We start from the raw sequence: 22,053 nt of genomic DNA on the forward strand, positions 1-22,053 counted from the left end.
CTAATGCTGGGGCCGGCCCGGTGGCACACTGGATAGTGCGCCGCTTGAGAAGCGCGGCGGCGCTCCCGCCCGAGGGGTCGGATCCCACATACAGACCGGTTCCCGCTCACTGGCTGAGCGAGGCGCGGGAGCAACACCGAGGGTTGCGATCCGTTGCCGGACACGGAAAAAAGACAAAAGACAAAAAAAAAAAAGAAAAGTAATTATGCTAAAATCCTCTGATTAGCATAAATCAGGGATCTTATCAGAAAATAAACACAGAGGGCTGGCCCGGTGGCGCACTAGAGAGTGCGCCGCTTGGGAGCGTGGCGGCGCTCCCGCCGAGGGTTTGGATCCCATGTGCAGACCAGTTCCCGCTCACTGGCTGAGCGCAGGGTGGGCGCAACACCGAGGGTTGCGATCCCGTTGCCGGTCCCTGGTACGGGCGCGACACCGAGGGTTGCGATCCCGTTACCGGTCAGTAAAAAAATACAAAAAAGGAAAAATAAAAAATAAAAAAGAAAAGAAACACAGAGAAAAAAGCTGTAATCAATGGTTCTTAACTAGGAGCAGTTGAGAGGGGCAGAAGATATGGTTTGGAAATGACTGGGGAGCCGCTACTAGCAGTTAGTGTGGATAAGACAAGGATGCTGTCCTGCAACATGGTAGATGGTCCTAAAGCCCCACTGAGAAATAATGCAGGTGAGTAACATTCCCAAATACCTGATGCTATTTCTTCAGATTGTCTTTCCTTTTCCTCTTCTCTCTTTTCATCTTCAGCATTAAGAAGTGCTGATACAATATCATTAACTGTTTTGTAGTTTTCTCCAGTTGTTAGGATTTTACTCTGAACTGTCTGTTTTACCAGACTTCTACTAAAGCCCATTTCCAAAGCAGATTTAACAACAGGTGTATTCATCATGACTGCATCTTCTGAAGAACTTTCTCCAGGTCCAAAGTGAACAACTATTTGAAAAGACGTGGTAATATTAAATTCTATGAATATAAAACTATGGAGAAAAATAATAACTATGGCCCAATCTTTACTCTCATCCTTTACTCTCATAACCCGGTAAGGGAGATGAACTAAATGCATCAATTATTTATAATTCTGATAAAAGTTTTAACTCAATAATGGCCAAGTGAGATTATAGTTAATATGCTGTACTGTTTAAAAACATCACTTCCTAGGTTATATCTTAGACCTATTTAATGAAACACTTCCTAGGGATAAGGCTTGGAAATCCATATCTTTTAAAAATTCCCCCAAACGATTCTGATGTACAGTCATTTTTGGAAACCAATATGCTACATAAACTTAGAAGTGAAAAATGATCTTCTCCAACCAGGAAAGGAGAAAAACATCACAAGGATTTCATGGAAAAGTGGCATTAGAGTTTGGACTTGAAGGATGGACAGGTCTACATAGGTATAGCTGAGGCAGAAAGAATAACATAAACATAGTAAAGTATGTTAAAAGTACAAGATATAGTAAAATGGAAGACTAGTTCATCCAAAGTATGTCTAAAGATGTAGTGATAAAATATAGTTAAAGAAGTAAACAAAGTAATATGATTTTACATAGAGACAGATGCTCTGAGGAAAAAATTAGTGTATGGTGGTTAAGAGAAACCAGGAGGCAGGAGGATTTTAGATAGAGTGGTCAAGGAAGCATTTAAAAAAAAAAAAAGATTGGGCCGACCCCGTGGCTCACTCGGGAGAGCGCCGCGCTGGGAGCGCAGCGGCGCTCCCGCCGTGGGTTCGGATCCTATATAGGAACGGCTGGTGCGCTCACTGGCTGAGTGCGGTGCGGGCGACAGCACGCCAAGGGTTGCAATCCCCTTACCGGTCACAAAAAAAGACAGAAAAAAAAAAAAAGATTACCGGTAAGGGGATCTTAACCCTTGACTTAGTGGTGTTAGCACCATGCTCTCCGAAGTGAGCTAACCGGCCATCCCAATATAGGGATCCGAACCCATGGCCTTGGTGTTATCAGCACCACTCTCTTCCCAAGTGAGCCACCGGCCAGCCCTGACTGCTTCATTCTTTTAAAGACACATTCTTCACTAGGCTTCCTGGACACCACACTCTGTTTTCTCCTGTTCCCTTGGCTGATTCTGAATACTTCGTTTTGCTGGCTGCTGCTTTTTCAAACTTTTACATGAAGTACCCTTCAATGTTCAGCCTCAATTTATTTCTCCATTTCCTGAACACCAGGCTGGAATGTCTAACTACCAAAATTTTTCTCCCCCTCCGTCATCCTTCAGATTTGCTCCTTCTCTGGTCTTCCCCATCTCAGTTAATGGTACTCATTTGCTATGGTTAAAAAGTTGGTTCAAAGTAGGCATCATCCCTGATTCTTCACTCTTCTCTAGTTTATATATTTAGTCTATTAGAAATCCTTTCATTTTTACCTTTATAACATATCCGAAATCTGACTACTTCTCACCACCTCCATCACTATCAACCTAATTTAAACTACCTTTATCTTCTGTCATAATATCGTAACAGGTATCTCTGATTCCATTTTACTCCAGTAAAGTTCATTTCCACAGAGCTGCCAGGATCATCTTTTGGAAACACAAGTAGTTTTATCAGTCCCCTTAAAATCCTCCTAGGATATTCCACCAAACTTAGAATAAAGTATAAACTCCTTGCAAGGTTCTGTATCATCTGGGCATTTTGTCCTCTCTTTCTACCACCTTCTTTCTTTTCTTGATCACGTCAAGCTTTTCCCTTGATTTAAGGCTTTTACACTTATTCCTCTCTTTGCCTAAAAGATTTTTTTTCAAATATTCCCATGGCTCACTCCTTCATTCAAGTCATTGTTTTGGTGTTATCTCTTCAGACAGAGATTCCACATACACTAGAGCAAGGACATGCAGTACGCATTGTTGACACTGAATATTTTTATTATAAGTTTCCAGCAGATGGCAGTAAAGTGTCTTGAAGAATGGTATGCTGTCTTTTTATAATTTTCACAAAAATTCATATGGGCTTGTACTGACCCTGGTATCAGAAAATGCTTCCTCGGTCCGGCCTGTGGCTCACTTGGGAGAGTGTGGTGCTGATAACACCAAGGCCATGGGTTCGGATCCAATATAAGGATGGCCAGTTAGCTCACTTAGGAGAGTGTGGTGCTGACACCACCAAGTTAAGGGTTAAGATCCCCTTACTAGTCATCTTAAAAAAAAAAAAAAGAATGAAGCACTCAAGTATCAAATGCTGATTAACACGTCAAGCAGTAGATTTGCTAACATGGCAGTTCTTGGTGATCATGACAAATTTTAGTGGAACAAGTTAAAGAAAGAATGAAAGGTGTGAGGAAGTCAACAGAGTAAGCATAGATAAATCTTACTAGGTATTCTGTTGTAAAGGAAAGCAGAGCAATGAGACAACAGCTGGATGGAGACATAGGTTCAAGGAAAAGTTTCCTGAGGATTGGCAACACTGAGGATTGGTACACTGTTTGTATGCAAACATAAATGATTCAGGAGAGATGGAAACATCGACCATTCAAGAGAGAAAGGGTTGAGATCACTGCCAAAGCAATGTTTTCAAGTTGACAGTAGGGTATGGAATCCAGAGGACAAGTGGAAGGTTTGACATTAGGTAATGGCAAGGACAGTTCATCCTTTATAAAAGAACAGAAGGAAGAGTATGTGGATAAATCATGTAGACTGGTAGGTTTTTGGTGAAAGGATAAAGTTCTCTTTTGATTCTTTTATTTTATCAGTGAAGCAAGGATATGAACTAAGAGTAAGGTGGGAAAGAAGAATGTTACAAACTCATAAAGAGAGAACTGTGAAATAGTCATCTTGAAGATTGGCAAAATGATTTTATTAGGGAACTGCAGTAGGATTGCAGGGCAGCCCACTTGACAGCCCGTTTGACCACAGATTATAAGTGTCAGGTAAGAACAGTCAGCACCACTATCTTTTTCAGTTCCATTACACAGGAGATAATTATGACACACCCAGTACCTCTGACTTTCCAATTCAAATACCACCAAATCCTTCATCCAATTGTCCTGAGCAATGGTTTCTAGAACTCACACATCTTGGTCACCTTTCCCTGTTCCAGTTACAAATCGACCAATACCCTTCTTAAAATAGTGTGCCAAGAACAGAACACCCTTTCTAGATGTAGTTAGTACATAAAACAGTGGACTATTATCTTCTCATTTTGGACACCATAACATATGTACATTATATATATTACCTAACTGACAGATGTAGCTAAAATTAAGTTCTAATTAAAAGATTTCCGATTCTTGCACTGAAATATTATATACCTGATTTAAACAACTAATATCTAGCCCAGTTCTCAAATCAGATGTGAATTGGGCCTTTTCCAAACCATGCTAGCTCACAGCAACCTTTTCTTCTTTAGAGAGCTTATCATTTGCACCTCTTATTTGGCACTGCATTAAGCTATCTATTGTTGTTTTTCTTTCCATGTAGAATGTCCATAGGTAGAATGTCAGTACCCTGAGAACAAAGACTAGTGGACTTCCTAAAATCCTCTAAAATGACATTAATCTTAGTAGATACACAATATTAATTAGTTAGCTTCCCAGTATTCCTAATTCCTATCAGTTAACTCCCCAGTATTTTTCCCTGTGGATTCAGAACCCTCCCCTTTTTTAAAAACATATTTTCAATTCTAACACTCATAAAAACTTCCATTCTATCTGTGATATATATTCATACTTACTTGGTGGATCAGCATCTTCATCTCCAGGAGTATCTGAAGTTGACAATAGCTATGAAGCAGGAGAAAAATTAAGAGGAAAATCAGAGATCTCAAACAATCTGAACAAAGCAACAATAAGGTAAACCTACAGTAAGATAAATGTATATACTCTTTTGAAAACTAGGTAATTTATATACTTCACTTTGCTTTGTTTTTACTCTAATTATTATATAAATGTCCTTAAACTTCACCTATTTCCAAATTAGAATTTAAGTATTTCTGCAGTTTCAGGAAAGAAGAAAAATGTAGTAATGGTTTCTCATTCCATTTGGAAAGTCAGATTTCAAAGGGTCTCAACTCCTAACAAGTTATTTTTTGTTTGTTTTTCTGAAAAAGATTGAAGAGACACTAAAGATCCTTCTCCAACCCCATCACAAATTTGTACAGCGGCAGGATGAATGATTTTTCAAAAAACTAAAAAAAAAAAACAATCTTTTTAAAAAAGCCCTGAACAAACAAGTTGGTTACAAAAGTAAAAATTAGTGGTATACATTAATAATGAATACAAAATATGTAACTATAATTAATAAAAAAACAGATAACTATCACTTCTGATAATATTTTTTATAATTATTACAAACCAGAATTCAATATTATTAATTTAAAAATGTATTTACCTGTTCAAGAAGATGAGGATATCTAGCTTGAATCTCATCAACAAATTCCTGCCCTTTCATGCGTATCAAGAACTCACACCTGAAACAAGAGAAAAATTATTCTTTATAACTGTTTCATAACAAAAATATAACCCAATCATTCTAGAAAAGTAGCTTTCCAACCTTTTTGAAGGTACCCCAGAGTAAAAACATTTTACATCACAACCCAGTACACATCTAACAGGAAGAAAGTTACCATTAAACAATATACATTTTTACTGTGTGTTGATGCATTCTGATATTTTCTATTTCATTCCATTAACACAACAACAAAACAACAAAGAAAAAAGGGTCTGGACCTATAAAGGAATATGTACTGATGCTTGAAAAACATAGATATTTACTTTTTGGACTTAGTTTCAAAACAATAACTCAATATTCCTAAAAGATGTGATCTTTCATAATATAACAACTATTAATCTTTCTCCAATGTTCACTCTTCCATTATATTTGAACACAAACCGTCACCCTCCCTCCAAAAAGTACAGAATCAAATATCTATACATAATGTGACAGTATTCCTCAAATATTTGTTTTTAAACTACTAGGGCTTCTAAAAAGTGTTCCAGGAAGTTCACATAACATTTGTTTCTATTCCATTTCTTTTTTCTCTTTTCAACAAATAGTAATAGACAACTGGATATCCATATGCAAAAAAATAAACCTTGACCTATGCCCATATTGTATGCAAAAATAAACTAAAAAAAGAAAAAACCTAAAAATGAATAATATACCTAAATATAAAATCTAAATCAATAAAACTTTTAGAAGTTGTTTTATTTTTTTATTTTTTATTTCTAAGAGAAAAATCCTTTTGTCCTTATGTTAGGTAAAGAATTCTTAGATAAGAGACCAAAAAAATAACCCACAAAAGATAAAATTGATAAGCTGACATCATCAAAATTAAAAACATCTGTTCTTCAAAAGACACCACTAAAAAAATTAAGACAAACCACAGACTGAAAGTTAGTTTGCAAGAGTGACATCAGCAAGTTGGCAGAGTAGGAGATACAAGCCTTCTTCTCCTCAAAAAAATGAGGCAGTTATCCACAAATAAAAGCCCAGGGAGGGCTCAATAGTGCAATTAACCTACAGCAATACAGTGAAGCAAAAAAAGAATAACCATATGGAAAGGACTGCTAGGGAGATTAGCTTAGCAGGGATTTCTGAAGACAGATAGAAACAAAAAAGAAGGGTGGGGGCTATGTATACCAGTCACACGGCAGGTGCCATCATGGTCCCTAGAGTGGCCTGCTCTAAGGAAGACCCTGGCAGCCTTTCCCACTAGAGACCTCAGCAGCTCCCAAGACAGTCACAGATTTCCTGTAAGTTTCAGTGACAGATCCTATAATGTTTATTGGTGCAGACCCCAGCAGCCTATTCCATAGAAGACACTTGACAGCTTTTGCCACTCAAGTAACCAACAACCATTGCTGCTATGGACCCCTGGAGAGAAAGATGCTGCTGTGTCCCTCCTCTTGAATGGAGTAGCTGTTGCACTGCCCCAAGACAGGGTAGCCCCAACCGTCTACCCCCATGCATGCTCTGAACCCCAGAGCCACATCTGCTCTAAGTGTACCCACATGTCAGACTCCTCCTCTGCTTGCGTGGTCTCCAGACCCAGCTCTTTGGCTGCTCTGCATATGCCCTAGCTCCACATCCAGCTCCAAGGTTGCTCTATGTACACCAGCATCTCAGGCATCAAATGTACCACTGCTGCAGGCTTGTCAGCATCCTAGACCCCACAACCAGTGTCTGTCTGCACACACCCAAACCAGAGATCCTGGCTCTGTGACTGCTCCACAAATGTCCATGCATCAGACACTAGTGCCACCATCACCACCAAGAGGGTGCCCACAAATCAGGACTGGTGCCAAGAGGGATCCTCTTGGCCATGACATCTCCCATAAGTGAAAAAGAAATCAGGAAGTCCCTAGCAGCCTTTGCCACCCAAACAACCCTTGTTGCCACTGTAAACATTTGCAGCCTTAAACAGTGAGGACCTGTGCAATCCTCACCAACATGAACTCATCTAACAGAGCTCCACAGACACTAAGCCACTGTACCTTCTGCAGAGCCACACTGCTACCAGCGGGTGCCCTTGCACCCATCCACAGGCAAACATCTTTTCCCAGAAACCTGTATGTAAAGTCCAGAAAAGGTAATTGCTCCATCAAATGCATGGGTATCAATGCAAGGCTACAAGAAAGACACACGTGAACAAGAAAACATGACATCACCAAAGGAATGCAATAATTTTTCAATAACCAACCCCAAAGAAATGAATATCTATAAACTGCTGGACAAAGAATTCAAAATAATTGTTTAAGGGAAGCTCAGCAAGCTACAAGAGAGCACAGACAACTCAATAAAATCAGGAAAATACACAAACAAAATGAGATCAACAGAAAGACAGAAATCATAAAAAGAGCCAAACAAAAATTCTGGAACTAAGGGGCCGGCCCGGTGGCGCACTGGAGAGTGCGCCACTTGGGAGCGCGGCGGCGCTCCCGCCAAGGGTTTGGATCCCATGTGGAGACCGGTTCCCGCTCACTGGCTGAGCGAGGTGCGGGGGCAACACCGAGGGTTGCGATCCTGTTACCAGTCAGTAAAAAAAAAAAGACAAAAAGGAAAAAAAAAAAATTCTGGAACTAAGGAATACAATAGCAGAAGAAAGAATCTGTGAACTCAAAGACAGTTTATTTGAAATTACCCGGTCAGAAAAGAAAAAAAAGCAAAAAACTTGCGAAGAAAGCCTACATGAATTATGGGACAGCATCAAGCAAAACAATATTTACATTAAGTGTGTTCAAATAGAAGAAAGGGCAAAAAGTGTATTTAAAGAAACAATGGCTGGGCCGGCCCGGTGGCGCACTGTTACAGTGCGCTGCTTGAGAGCACGGCGGCACTCCCGCCGAGGGTTCGGATCCCACATACAGACCGGCCACTCACTGGCTGAGCGAGGTGCGGGCGCAACACCAAGGGTTGCGATCCCGTTGCCGGTCCCAGTCCGGTACGGGCGTGACACTGAGGGTTGCGATCCATTGCCGGTCACGAAAAAAGATAAAAAGGAAAAAAAAAAAAAAAGAAACAATGGCTGAAAACTTCCCAAATCTAGGAAGAGGTATGGACATGTAGATGCAGAAAGTTCATAGGTCCCCATACAGATTCAACCCAAACAGGACTTCACTGAGACATATTACAATGAACTAACAAAAAGCAAAGAGAGAACTTAAAAAGCAGCAAGAGAAAATAAACATATTTTATACAAGAAAACCCTCAGAAGGCCATCAACAATTTCTTGGCGGAAACCATGCAGGCCAGGAGAGAGTTGGATGATATATTTGAAGAGCTGAAAGAAAAAACTACCAACCAAAAATACTTTACCCAGCAAACTTGTCCTTCAGAAATGAAGGAGAGAGAAACACTTTCCCAGATAGACAAAGCTGAGGGAGTTCATCACTACTAGGCCTCCTTACAAAAAAATGCTAAAGAGTTCTTCAAGCTGAAATGAAAGGACACTAATTAGTAACATGAAAACATATGAAAGTATAAAACTCACTGATAAATATATAATCACAGTCTGAATACTCTAAATTTGTAATGGTGGTGTGTAAATCAGTTAACTTTAATACAAAAGTTAAATTAAAAAACAAACAAAAAAAAAGGGCCGGCCCGGTGGCACACTGGATAGTGCGCCGCTTGGGAAGCGCAGCGCCGCTCCCGCCCGAGGGTTCGGATCCCACATACGGACCAGTTCCCGCTCACTGGCTGAGCGAGGCGCAGGGGCAGCGCCGAGGGTTGCGGTCCCGTTGCTGGTCCCGGTCCGGTGCGGGTCCGGTGTGGGGGCGACACTGAGGGTTGCGATCCGTTGCCGGACACGGAAAAAGACAAAAACAAACAAACAAACAAAAAAAATAAATAAAAAAAAAAATAACTACAGTGACAATAATTTGTTAATGGATACACAATATAAAAAGATGTAAATCAAAATCATAAAATGTAGAGGAGAGGCCGAGTATAAAGGGTAAAGTTTTGCATGCAACTGAAATTAAGTTATCAGCTTAAAATAGACTGTTATAACTACAAGATATTCTATGTAAGCTTCATGGTAACCTACAGTAGATATACAAAAGATAAAGAAAAAGAAATCAAAGAAACCACTATGGATATTCATCAAATCACAATGGAAGACACCAAGAGAGAAAGAAAGAACAAAGGAACTACAAAAGAACCAGAACCCAATAAACAAGATGGAATAGTAAGTCCTTACCTATCAATAACTACCACAAATGTAAATGAATAAAATCTCCAAAAGACACAGAGTGGCTGAATGCATTAAAAAAAAAATGGCCAAACTACATGATGCCTATAAGACACTCACTTCACTTATAAGTACACACCAAAAGAGACCAGGGGTAGCTACACTTACATCAGACAAATTTTAAATAAAAAAACTATAACAAGAGGCAAAGATCATAATAAAGGAGTCAATTCATCAAGAGGATATAACAATTGTAAATATATACACACCCATATCAGACCACTTAAGTATATAATGAAAATATTAACAGATCCGAAGGCAGAAATAGACAACACAATGATAGTAGAAGACTTCAATACCTCACTTTCAACAATGTACAGATCATCCAGAGAAAAAATCAAAAGGACATATTGAACTTGAACTACACATTAGACCAAATGGACCTAACAGACATATACAGAATATTCCATCCAAGAGCAACAGAATATACATTTTTCTTAAGCACACAGGGAGAATTATCCATGTTTAATCATATGTTAGGTCACAGAACAAGTCTCAACAAATTCATGAAAACTGAAATCATATCAAATATCTTTTCAGACCACAACAGTACGAAACTGGAAATCAATAACAGGACAAAAGCTGGAAAACTGACAATATGTGGAAATTAAACAACGTACTCCTCAATAATCAAAAGGAAAACCAAAAAAATCTTGACGCAAACGAAACTGAAACACGATATACTAAAACTTATAGGACACAGCAAAGGCTATTCTAGTGCTCACTTCGGCAGCACATATACAAAGGCTATTCTAAGAGGGAAGTTTACAGCAATAAACACGTACATTTTTAAAAAAAAGAAAGATTTCAAATAAACATCCTAACTTTACACCTCAAAGAACTAGAAGAAGAACTAAGCCCAAAGTTAGCAAAAGGAAAGAAATAAGATCGGAATATATATAAATAAAATACAGACTATAAAAACAATACAAAAGATCATCAAAACTAACAGTCGGTTTTTTGAGAAAATAAACAAAATCAACAAAGCTTTAGCTAGACTAAGAAAAAAAGAAGATTCAAATAAATAAAGCCAGAATGAAAGAAGAGACATTACAACTGATACTATGGAAACACAAAGGACCATAGACTGGCATAAACAATTATACACCAACAAACTGGATAACCTATAAGATATGGATTAATTTCTAGAAATGTACAATCTGTTGACACTACAGCCATGAACAATAGAAAATCTGACCTACAACTACTAAGGAGATTGAATCAGTTACCAAAAATTTCCTTAAAAAGAGAAGTTCAGAATTCATGGCAGAACTCTACCAAACATTTAATAAGAATTAATGTCAGTCCTCCTTAAACTCTTCAAAAAACAAAACTGAAGACAGAATATTTGTAAACTTACAAGGCCAGCATTATCCTGATACAAAAGCAGGACAAGGAGACCACAAGAAAAGGAAAAATACAGGCCAATAACCCCAACGAACACAGATGCAAAAATCCTCAACAAAATAGTAGCAAACCAAATTGAACAGCACATTAAAAGGATCATACACCATGATCAAGTAGGATTTATCCTAGGGATGTAAGGATGGTTCAACACACACAAAATCAATAGATGTGATACAACACATTAACAGAATGAAGGATAAAAACCACATGATCATCTCAATACATAAAGAAAAAGCTTGTGACAAAATTCAACACCCTTTCAGGATAAAACCTCTCAAGTACTCCAACATAAAGGCCATTTATGACAAGCTCACAGCTAATAGAATTTTCAATATAATTAAAAGCTGAAAGTTATTCCTCTAAAATGAGGGACAAGGGTACTTATTCTTGCCACTTTTATTCATAACAGTACTGGAAGTCCTAGCAGAGCAATTAGGCAAGAAAAAGAAATAAAAGTCATTTTAATCAGAAAAGAAGCAATAAAACTGTCTCTGTTTACAGATGACATGATTTTATATATAGAAAACCCTACAGACTTCACCAAAACACTGTTAGAACTAATAAATTCAGTAAAGTTGCAGGATACAAAATCAACAAAGTCAATACCATTCCTATACACTAACAACAAACTATCTGAAAGAGAAATCGAAAAAGCAACCCCATTTACAGTAACATCAAAAACAATAAAGTACTTAGGAATAAATTTAACCAGAGGCAAAAGAGCTTTATACTGAAAAATGCAAGACATTGATGAAAGCAACTGAAGATGACACAAATTATTGGAAAGATATCTTGTGTTCTCGAATTAGGATACTGTTAAAATGCACATACTACCCAAAGCAATCAAAAGATTCGCTGTAATCCCTATCAAATTCCAATGACGTTTTTCACAGAAATAGAAGAAACCATCCTAAAATTCATGAAACCCAAAAATGCCCAGATAGCCAAAGCAATACTGAGAAAGAACAAAGCTGGAGGTGTCACACTTCCGGATTTCAAAATATATTACAAAGCTACAATAATTCAAACAGTACGGTTCTGGCATAAAAAAGACACATAGACCAAAGGACAGAATAGAGCACATAGAAATGAACCCGTGCATATATAGTCAACTAATCTTTCACAAGTACACCTAGAATACACAATGTGGAAATGACAGTCTCTTCAATAAATTGTTTTGGGAAAACTGGATATCCGCAAGCAAAAAAAAAGAAACTGGACCCCTATCCTAATACCACTTACAAAAATTAACTCAAAATGGATTAAAGACTTCAATGTAAGACCTGAAACTGTAAAACTCCTAGGAGAAAACATAGGGAAAAAGCTCTTTGACAATGGCCTTGTCAATCCCTTTTTGGATATGACACCAAAAGCACAGGCAACAAAAGCAAAAATAAACAATTGATACTACATCAACTTAAAAAGCTTCTATATAACAAAGGAAACAATCAACAAAATGAAAAGATAACATAAAGAATGAGAGAAAATATTTGCAAACTATACACCTGAAAGGAGTTAATCCTTAAAATAGACAAGAAACTCATACAACTCAATAGCTAAGAAAAGATCAGATTTAAAAAATGAGCAAAGGACCTGAATAACCATTTTTTCCAAAGAACATATACAAATGGCCAACAGGAATATGAAAAGGTGTTTAATATCACTAATCATCAGGGAAATGAAAATTTAAACCACAAGATATCACCTTATACCTGTTGGGATAGCTATTATCAAAAAGACAAGAGATAACGAGGATGAGAAGAAAAGGGAACCCTTGTACATTGTTGTTGGGAATATAAATTAGTACAACCATTATGAAAAACATTATAAAGGTTCCTCAAAAACTTACACTATAGATACCACCTGTTTTCCTGGTTTGCTGAAAAAGAAATTTTAAATAGAACCACCACATGATCTAGCAATCCCACTTCTCAGTAAATAGCTGAAGTAAATGAAATCAGTATCTCAAAGAGGTATCTCTACTCCCATGTTCATTGCAGCATTATTCACAACAGCTAAGATAATGGGAATAACCTAAGTTTCCCTCAAAAAGTTCCGGTAAAATAGAAAGATAATACAAATTTTCCCATGAGTATATGTAAAATGGAGTATTAGTCATAAAAAAGAAAATCCTACCTTCTGTGACAATGTGAACAAACCTGAAGGGCATTATGCAGAGTAAAATAAACCAGACAGAGAAAGACAAATACTATATGGTATGTATCACTTATACATGGAATCTAAAAAAAAAAAAGTCAAACTCATAGAAACAGAGTAAAATGGTGGTTGCCAGCGGGGTGGGAAGACACTGGTCAAAGGGTACAAGCTTTCAGTTATAAGATAAATAAGTTCTAGGGATCTAATGTATTGCATGGTGACTACAGCTAATACTACTACATTGCATACCTGAAATTGCTGAGAGAGTAAATCTTAAGTGTTCTCATAAAAAAAAAAAAAAAGTTATCTATGTGAGGTATGTGAGGTAATGGATGTGTTAAATACCCTGATTGTAGTAATCACTTCATAATGTATATATATCATATGATATATACACTTTATTTTTATTTTTATTTTTTTCCTTTATTGTCTTTTTCTCATGACCGGTAACGGGATCGCAACCCTCGGTGTCGCACCCGTACCGCGACCGGCAATGGGATCGCAACCCTTGGTGTCGCACCCGCACCGCGCTCAACCAGTGAGCAGACCAGTCTCTATATGGGATCCGAACCCTCGGCGGGAGCGCCACCGCGCTCCCAAGCGCCGCACTCTACCGAGTGCACCACCAGGCCAGCCCTACACTTTAAATATATACAATTTTATTTGTCAATTATACCTCAATAAAGCTGAAAAAGCAAACAAACAAAAAGTTTGCAACACACATGATAAAGGACTTGTATCCAGAATATATTAACTTTCAAAACTCAAAAAAATTTCTTCAGATGAGCAAAAGATTTGACAGATACTTCACCAAAGACGTACAAGCATACTTCTAAAAGTTCATAGAAGGATTCATATTATCTCTTAATTCTATTTTTCCCCAAGCTTTTTGTAATATCCTCGTACAGATGGCAAATAAGTAAATATGATGCTCAACATCATTAGTTATTAGGGAAATGTTAGTTAAAACCACAACAAGATATCACTACACACCTATTAGAATGGGACACAATACCAAGTGTTGGTAAGGATGTGGAACACTTGGAAATCTCATACATTGCCAGTAGGGATTCAAAATGCTACAGCTACTTCAGAAAACAAGTTGACAGTTGTCATAAAACCCACCATTCCCACTCATAAGTATTTACCCAAGTGAAACGAAAACATGTTCACACAATGTTTATGAATGCTTAGAGTAGCTTTATTTTTGCTCCAAACTGAAAACAACCCAAATGTCCTTCAACCAGTGAATGACTAAACAAATATGGTATAACCATCTAATAGAAAACTACTCAGCAATAAAAAGGATCAAACTACTGATACACACAGCAACATGGATGAATTCAAATGCACTGTGTTAAGTGAAAGAAGTCAGACTCAGGCTACATACTGCATAACTGATTCCATTTACAACATCTGGAAAAGGCAAAACTATAGGAATAGAGAACAGATTACTGGTTTCTAGGACCTGGGGTGGGAGTGGAGAGTGGCTATAAAAGGCTATAAGGAAACTTTCTAGGGTGATGAAAATATTCTGTATCTTATTGTGGTAGTGGTTACGTGACTGTATGCATCAAAACTCATAGAAATGAACTCTATGTAAATTATACACCAACAAACCTAACTTTTAAAAAGAAATCAAGGGGCCGGCCACGTGGCTCACTCAGGAGAGTGCGGCGCTAGGAGCACAGTGGCGCTCCCGCCACTGGTTCGGATCTTATATAGGGATGGCCGGTGAACTCACTGGCTGAGCGTAGTGCGGGCGACACCAAGCCAAGGGTTGTGATCCCCTTACCGGTCACAAAAAAAAATAATATGAAATAAAATAAAAATAAATCAATAAAATTATTCCTTCCCCTTTAAAACAGAATACTTTGAGGCTCAAAGTAAATAAAACACATACAGAAGTTAGTAGAGATCACATAAGCATGCTCAAGACTCAAGCTTACCACCCAGATGACACAGCTAATTGCCAATGTACACTTGACTTTTAAATAACTTTAAGTTGTTTGTCAACTTTACAAGAAAAAAACAAGCAACCCAATTAAAAAATGGGCAAAAGAGCTAAGAAGGCATTTCTCTAAGGAAGATATACAAATGGCCAACAGACACATGAAAAAATGCTCAACATCACTACTCAGCATCCGGGAAATGCAAATCAAAACTACACTGAGATACCACCTCACCCCAGTTAGGATGGCTAAAATCCAAAAGACTCTGAACAATAAATGCTGGCAAGATTGTGGAGAAGAAGGAACTCTCATACACTGTTGGTGGGACTGCAAAGTGGTGCAGCCTCTATGGAAAATGTTATGGAGGTTCCTCAAACAATTGCAGATATATCTACCATATGACCCAGCTATCCCACTGCTGGGAATCTAATTAAATACTGCCATTTGCAACAACATGGATGGACCTTGAGAGAATTATATTAAGTGAAACAAGTCAGGCACAGAAAGAGAAATACCACATGTTCTCACTTATTGGTGGGAGCTAAAAATAAATAAATAAATTCACACACACACACACACACACACACACACACAACCGGGGGTGGGGGGAAGAAGACATAACGACTACAATTCTTTGAAGTTGATACGACAAGCAAACAGAAAGGACATTGTTGGGTGGGAGGGGGGAGATGGAAGACGGAGGGAGATTTTGGTAATGGGCCACAATAATCAACCACATTGTATATCGACAAAATAAAATTAAAAAAAATAAATAATAAATAAATAAATTCACACAATCAACCACATTGTATATCGACAAAATAAAATTAAAAAAAATAAATAATAAATAAATAAATAACTTTAAGTTGTTTGTATTCTTAGACTGATTAATTTATATTTGTAATGGTTAAAGACAGGAAGTATAATGAAGGCTGGCTGCCCTAATTTTCACCTGCGTCAATAAACTCCTGAAGACAGATTTTTGTCTGTCTTGTTTGCTGTTATATCCCCGGCATCTAAAATAGTACCAAGTAGGCACCCTAAATATTTGATAAATGAATAAATGAACTGTGTTAAAATATACTGATAACAATTACCCATTTTGGTTATTTACTAAGATTAAAGATTATCCACAATTGAAATTTATTGTTCTCTTGCTCTAATGGGTGCATTAAAAAAAAAAAAGAAATTTGTTGTTGCCTGTACCAGCCAGCTGCCAAAAAAAAAAAAAAAGACAAATTCCCTGTTTTCGAAGAAATATGTACAACAAAAAGGCATTCATAACTGTTCTTCCTCAATCATTTATAACAAAACACAAATTACAAATATAAAGATTTTGCTGTGTTTTGTTTCATAAGCACAAAATATAGTAATTCAAACACTAGAATCTGGAAGTTTTTTTTCTCTTTTTGACACTTCAACATAAGTTAAATTTCAAATTATATGTATACAATCCCATAGAGCCAGGCATAACCGAGTCATTTAAAACTACGACCGTAAAACATACCTTTTCTTACATAATTAATACTTAAAAGTAAATAAAACATATGCCACTTTTCAGAGTGAAAAATCAAAATTTATCTTGATATATTACAAATATTAAAGATATAATTTTAAAATATAACTTTTAACAATGTACTAATCCATAATAAAATATTTGTTACTTTAAATTTCTTTTTCATCATACATCATACAAAAATGACAGGCTGGCTCTTTAGCTCAGCTGGTTAGAGTGCAGCCTTGTAACAGCATGGTCATGGGTTTGGGTCCCTGAACCAGCCACCCACCAAAAATAAGTAAATAAATAAATAAACAAATATTTTTAAAATGAGAAAATAATTTTTTAATTTCTTGAAGGGGTTTAAGAGATTCTTCATTATTGTGAAAGGTACTCGCAGGTCAAAACATCTATATTGTATGATTTCACTTATATGTTGTATCTAGAGTAATCAAATTCATAGAGACATAACGTAGCATGGTGGTTACTGGAGGTGGGGTGGTAATGGAGAATTAGTGTTTAATGGGTATAGGTTTCATTTTGGGAAGATGAAAATGTTCTGGACATGGATAGCAGTAGTGACTGCAGAACAATATGAACGTACTTAATGCCAAAGAACTGTACACTTAAAAATGGTTTAAATGGTAATTTTTATGTTATATATACTTTATCACAATAAAAATAATGAAAGCATTATCTAGTCCAACCCCTTATCTTACAAATGAGGGCAAAGTTCACATAGATACTCGATTACAAAGACAAAATTAATTTCTAATTCTATTTCCACTAAGAACATTGTCTCTAAATTCTTTTAGAATAAAAAATAAGAGACATTGCTAGAGACAGGGTGGCTAAAAGAAGGTAAGTGATACATCATAAAAAGATAAAATCATACAGAAAAAACAATTTACAATTAAAATTAGAAGTCAGATAAGATTTTATTATATGTATTTTTATATTTGCTTTATTCCTAGGTCCATTTTATGTCCCTTCTTGTTTTTCTTTTCTCTTTTTACCTTTTTCTAATTTATGTTCTTTTTGATCTATTTTACATATCTTTGTAATCCTTAAGCCCTCTTTAAAGGAAGATGGGAAATAAGTAAGTGAAATGTATGAGCATAATTGTATATGAGTATACAGGAAGATGGGAAATAAGTAAGTGAAATGTATGACCATAATTGTATATGAGTATACAGGAATAAGTTAAATTATATCCTGAAGGCATGACTTACAAAAGAAGAAAAGTACACAGAAGACTGCAGAATGTATTTCAATAAAATAATTAAAGTTAAAATTTGGTCTTTTAAAAGGCTAATTCCCCAACGGTATAAAAGATGCTTTGTTGTAATTTAAAGGTAAACTTAATCATGTAAGTATGCCTCCTTCTTTTAAGCAGAGTGTAGGAATACCTTTTCCAAACAATTACCTTGGAAACCACTTGGCATGTTCTACCCATGGATCATCTCCAGACTCCCAACACCTCAAGCCACCATCACAACAAAAGCATTTGACATCATCATTGCGACCTACATGGAAAAAAGACCAAAAATTGAATACATGTATGTTCTAAAAAGTAAATCAAAATGAACTAGATAAAATGTATAGTTATTAGTTTCTTACCCACATAATAAAAACCAGCACTTGCAAGCTGCTCAGGCTGAACTGGAACACTAGATGGCCAGTACATAAATGTTCTCATTCGAGCTGTGTGTGTTTGCATGCTCAAATTTGAAATGCTAAACCTTAGCGTTTCTAGAGAATTTTCCAAAAATGGACAGTTGGGAAAATGTCTCCGGTGTTCTGACATAGCATCATCCTTTGGTTCCCAGTTACTTAGTTTCCCACCACAGGCAAAGCAGGCTACCCTATCTCCAGGTCCTATATAATAAAAGCCAGCTCTTGCCAATTCTGATGGTGACAAAAAGGTTAATGGCCACATATGGTAAGTAAGAAATCTGGCTTCTTCAGTACTCATTGCATAACTGTAGGGGTTAGTCCTCAACGGAGAGAAGTCTTCAACTGCTCTAGAATTAAGAGGGTTTGTTGAAAGGTTGGAATAAGAACCATTGAATGAGCCACTATGTTCCAAAGCTGGTGATAATGAATGTGCAAAACTGTTTCTCATTGGAAAAGTATTCTTAGAGGTGGATCCCAGATTAGCTGAAACCAGATTCTGAATAAAGCTACAGCTAGGATATAGCTGTTTATGCTTTTCAATAGGATTGTCTCCTTGTTTCCAGTTATCCAGCATCAGGCCACAACAGAAGCATTTGACTTTATCATTCACACCAGTGTAATAGAAACCAGCACGAGCAAGACTCCTTTCTGAGACAGGAACACTGGCAGGGAAAGCTGAATACGTAGACATTCTGTAGAGTTCACATGAAAAGTCATACTTCATTTGTTGTTTGTTGCTGTTTGTCCAATTTGACAAAACTGTGCTATCTTCCATTATAATCTTAATATTTTGATATGAGGAAACCAGGACAAGTCTTTGGGAGGTAGTTTTGTGCATGAGTAGGTGATGGTACTTTTATAGCTAAAACCACATTATATTTCTCATATCTTCACACTAAATTAAATTTTTACGCACAGAAAGGAATCAAATGATAGACTCCTACTTATACAGAATTTACTACAGTTTCTTTACTGGATTTATATCTGAGTTTATATTCAGAGAGAATGACTATCTCTCCTAAATTACAAAGATACTACTTAGCACTCTTTCGGATATTAATTTTTAGGTAACCCAAGTACTATCTGCTAATAATTTGGTGTGATACTAAACCAAAGTCCTGAAAAAGTTGATGCACTTCTGAAAATATGCTAAAACACCTTGATTTTTCAAGTAGGTTTATATTCTCAAAATTCTAAGCAACTATAGAATACTTAAATTATGCCTTTAATTTGCCTTTGGCTATAAACTATGAAGCCTGGATATCAGGCCAATTAATGATTAGGGCATAAGAGTAAGAAATTACATGCAGGCTTTTCCTACAAGCACGTTAATATGACATCCAAAAAACTCTTATTTTAGTAAACAAAAGTAACTAAAGTCTTCATATGGTCACATTATCTAAAGGCTAATTTCACACAGCTTATCATAGTATTTACTTAAGAGGGTCAGGTTAGCTTCAGTTAACAACTTTTGGGAAAGTCAACACCCACAAACTTTGTTGAACCTATGCCTGTTATGGTGTGCATGATGTCAAATGAATTTTGCTTAAAGCTCACAAACTGTTAACTCTTCCATTTTTGTTAAATATTATCTATGTTTGTCTCCATCTCCTGTAGCATCATGTTTTCTTCTAACTTTGCACACTACTTTATTATACTTGATCAACTGAAGGCATTTTCTCCATAAACTTAACTAGTTAACCACAAAATTTCCACAGCACACACTTTCTCACACTGCATTTAAAAATTAAAAAACCTGTTCTTCATTTGAAGACCATTCAGCTGTAATCAGTCATGTTGCAATTAAAGATCAATCAATTTACCGAAAGATATGCCTCGTCCTTTCTAGTATCATCACAAATGCCTAACAAATTATTGTATTACCAACAGAATTACGGCTTATGCATACTGTATCAGTAATTATCAGCCTTCTTTCTGAAAACTTTTCAACATTTTAAATATATAATTCATACACAAAATTACACTCCACAGAATTCAAACTATATCCCTTTATAAAGTTTTGGGGTCTCCATATGGGATTTATTACTGCAGGGGAAAAAAATCTTCAGGGCTGTAAATCTGAAAAGAGAAAACAAAAGGTATTTTAGAAACCTATTTGCATGGCAAATAGAACTTACAGACTCTTCAATTTATTCAGTAAAGTCTAAGAACGATTTATACTCTAGGTAACATACTTAATTCCAGTAATTTGTCACCAAAACTTTCTAACTGGGAAAGCTCTTAATTAAAATAAATAAATGTTATATACCCCCCACAGCATTAACTATACATGTCTTTTAAATGTACAACTTCGAGGACAGACGAACATTTCCACAAAGGAAAACATTTCATCCTTGCTCTCCTTCCCTTTTCTGGTTTAAAGATAGTATGTCCGGCACATTGCTGGAGGCAAAAGGGGACAGTGGTGAAAGAGACTCCAGGACACCCCCGTCAGCAACAGTACAAGCAGTAATTAAACAGTGACGTTATTTTTTAACGTCAAGTCTACAGGACTAGGCAAATTGCCTAGTCTGGTAAAAGTAAAATGCATGAGGAAGAGCTCATTAATGTAAAGCCTTAACTCTACCAAGCAACTGAAAATATAATACCACTGCCTGTGAAACACTTGCATGAATGCTTTAATTGCACCAGGTTTATATCTTTAAATAATGAATCTTTATCTACAAACACCGTACTGCTGGTGTTGCGCTCTTTACGCAAACTGCGGCTGGGCAGGGGATAGATTGGAAGGGAAAAGAAAAGAAACTAAGAGATCTGTATATTAATTTCCTGACGTTATTTCTCACAACACACAATAGACTACTAACTGAAATGGCAGAGCTCAGTTGGAACTACCTGAAATTCGAGATCTCACCGCCACACAACTGCCTTCGTTTCAATGTATTAAATTAAAAGAATATCTAAGGCTAAGCTTAAAACTTTGCAAAAACTTCAAGAGAAAACATCTTGGTCAAAATCCGAGGGCCGGAAAAGTGGGCGGCGGCCAGAGAAGGCTTCAAAACAAGTCATTTAAAAAAAATCACTTTCGACTGCAAGTCTCGAAGTTGGGGCTTCCAAATGAAAGAAAAGCCTCGGCGAGAACAGAAAGCAGAGAGCCCATGGCGACCCTCGGCCCAGGGTCCCAGGCCTTGTCCTCCCTCCGGCCCGGCCGCAACATCAGGGAGTGGGCCCCCGCGGGCCTGCGCGTACCAGCCCGCCTGGTGCGGCCCGAGCCCGGAAGAAGCTGCACTCACCACAGAGCCGGCGCAGCAAACATGGAAGCAGCACGGCTGCCTGCAGGCCTCCTCAGACCGGGGAAGCTGCGGCGCCGACAGCAGAAGCTGCTCGCCGGGTCGGCTCCGCTCCGGCGCTCCACAAACCCCCGCCCTAGCTGGGCCAACGCTGACGCACATTGACGTCAGCGCGCCCGACGGGGGGCTCGCGTCAACCGCCGCGCGAGGGCGCTCGGGAGTCTGCGGCCGGAAAGCTTAACCGAGCGCGCGTTCCGCGGCCGGGAGACGAATCTCCCGGAAAGACCGCAGGAGGCCGGGAGCGGCGTGGGCGCCCACCTGGGGCTGCGCGGTAGTCCCGCGGGGGGATGCGGAATGTGCGCATCTACTCGGTGTTCGTGTTTAATTTCGAGGTTTG

At 37.6% G+C, this 22,053-nt stretch overlaps 1 protein-coding gene across 2 annotated transcripts in view; it reads right to left on the reverse strand.

Moving 5' to 3' along the window:
- Positions 1 to 21,850, reverse strand: part of BIRC2 (baculoviral IAP repeat containing 2) — a 27,033-nt gene extending 5,183 nt beyond the window's left edge. The window contains exons 1-6 of one of the 2 annotated variants that reach the window (XM_008579629.1): positions 21,660 to 21,850; positions 18,349 to 20,484; positions 18,155 to 18,254; positions 5,352 to 5,430; positions 4,696 to 4,744; positions 703 to 945 (exon numbers count right to left, since the gene is read on the reverse strand). In XM_008579629.1, the coding sequence (XP_008577851.1) occupies positions 703 to 945; positions 4,696 to 4,744; positions 5,352 to 5,430; positions 18,155 to 18,254; positions 18,349 to 19,243 (1,366 nt within the window). In that variant the 5' untranslated portion in view covers positions 19,244 to 20,484; positions 21,660 to 21,850. Of the gene's footprint in view, positions 1 to 702; positions 946 to 4,695; positions 4,745 to 5,351; positions 5,431 to 18,154; positions 18,255 to 18,348; positions 20,485 to 21,261; positions 21,551 to 21,659 lie in introns of those variants that run through there. The other variant, XM_008579630.1, reaches the window with a different exon arrangement.
- Between the last annotated feature and the right edge of the window lie 203 nt (positions 21,851 to 22,053).

Source organism: Galeopterus variegatus, unplaced genomic scaffold (assembly GCF_000696425.1).
Source record: "Galeopterus variegatus unplaced genomic scaffold, G_variegatus-3.0.2 Scaffold1932, whole genome shotgun sequence".
Taxonomy (NCBI): domain Eukaryota; kingdom Metazoa; phylum Chordata; class Mammalia; order Dermoptera; family Cynocephalidae; genus Galeopterus; species Galeopterus variegatus.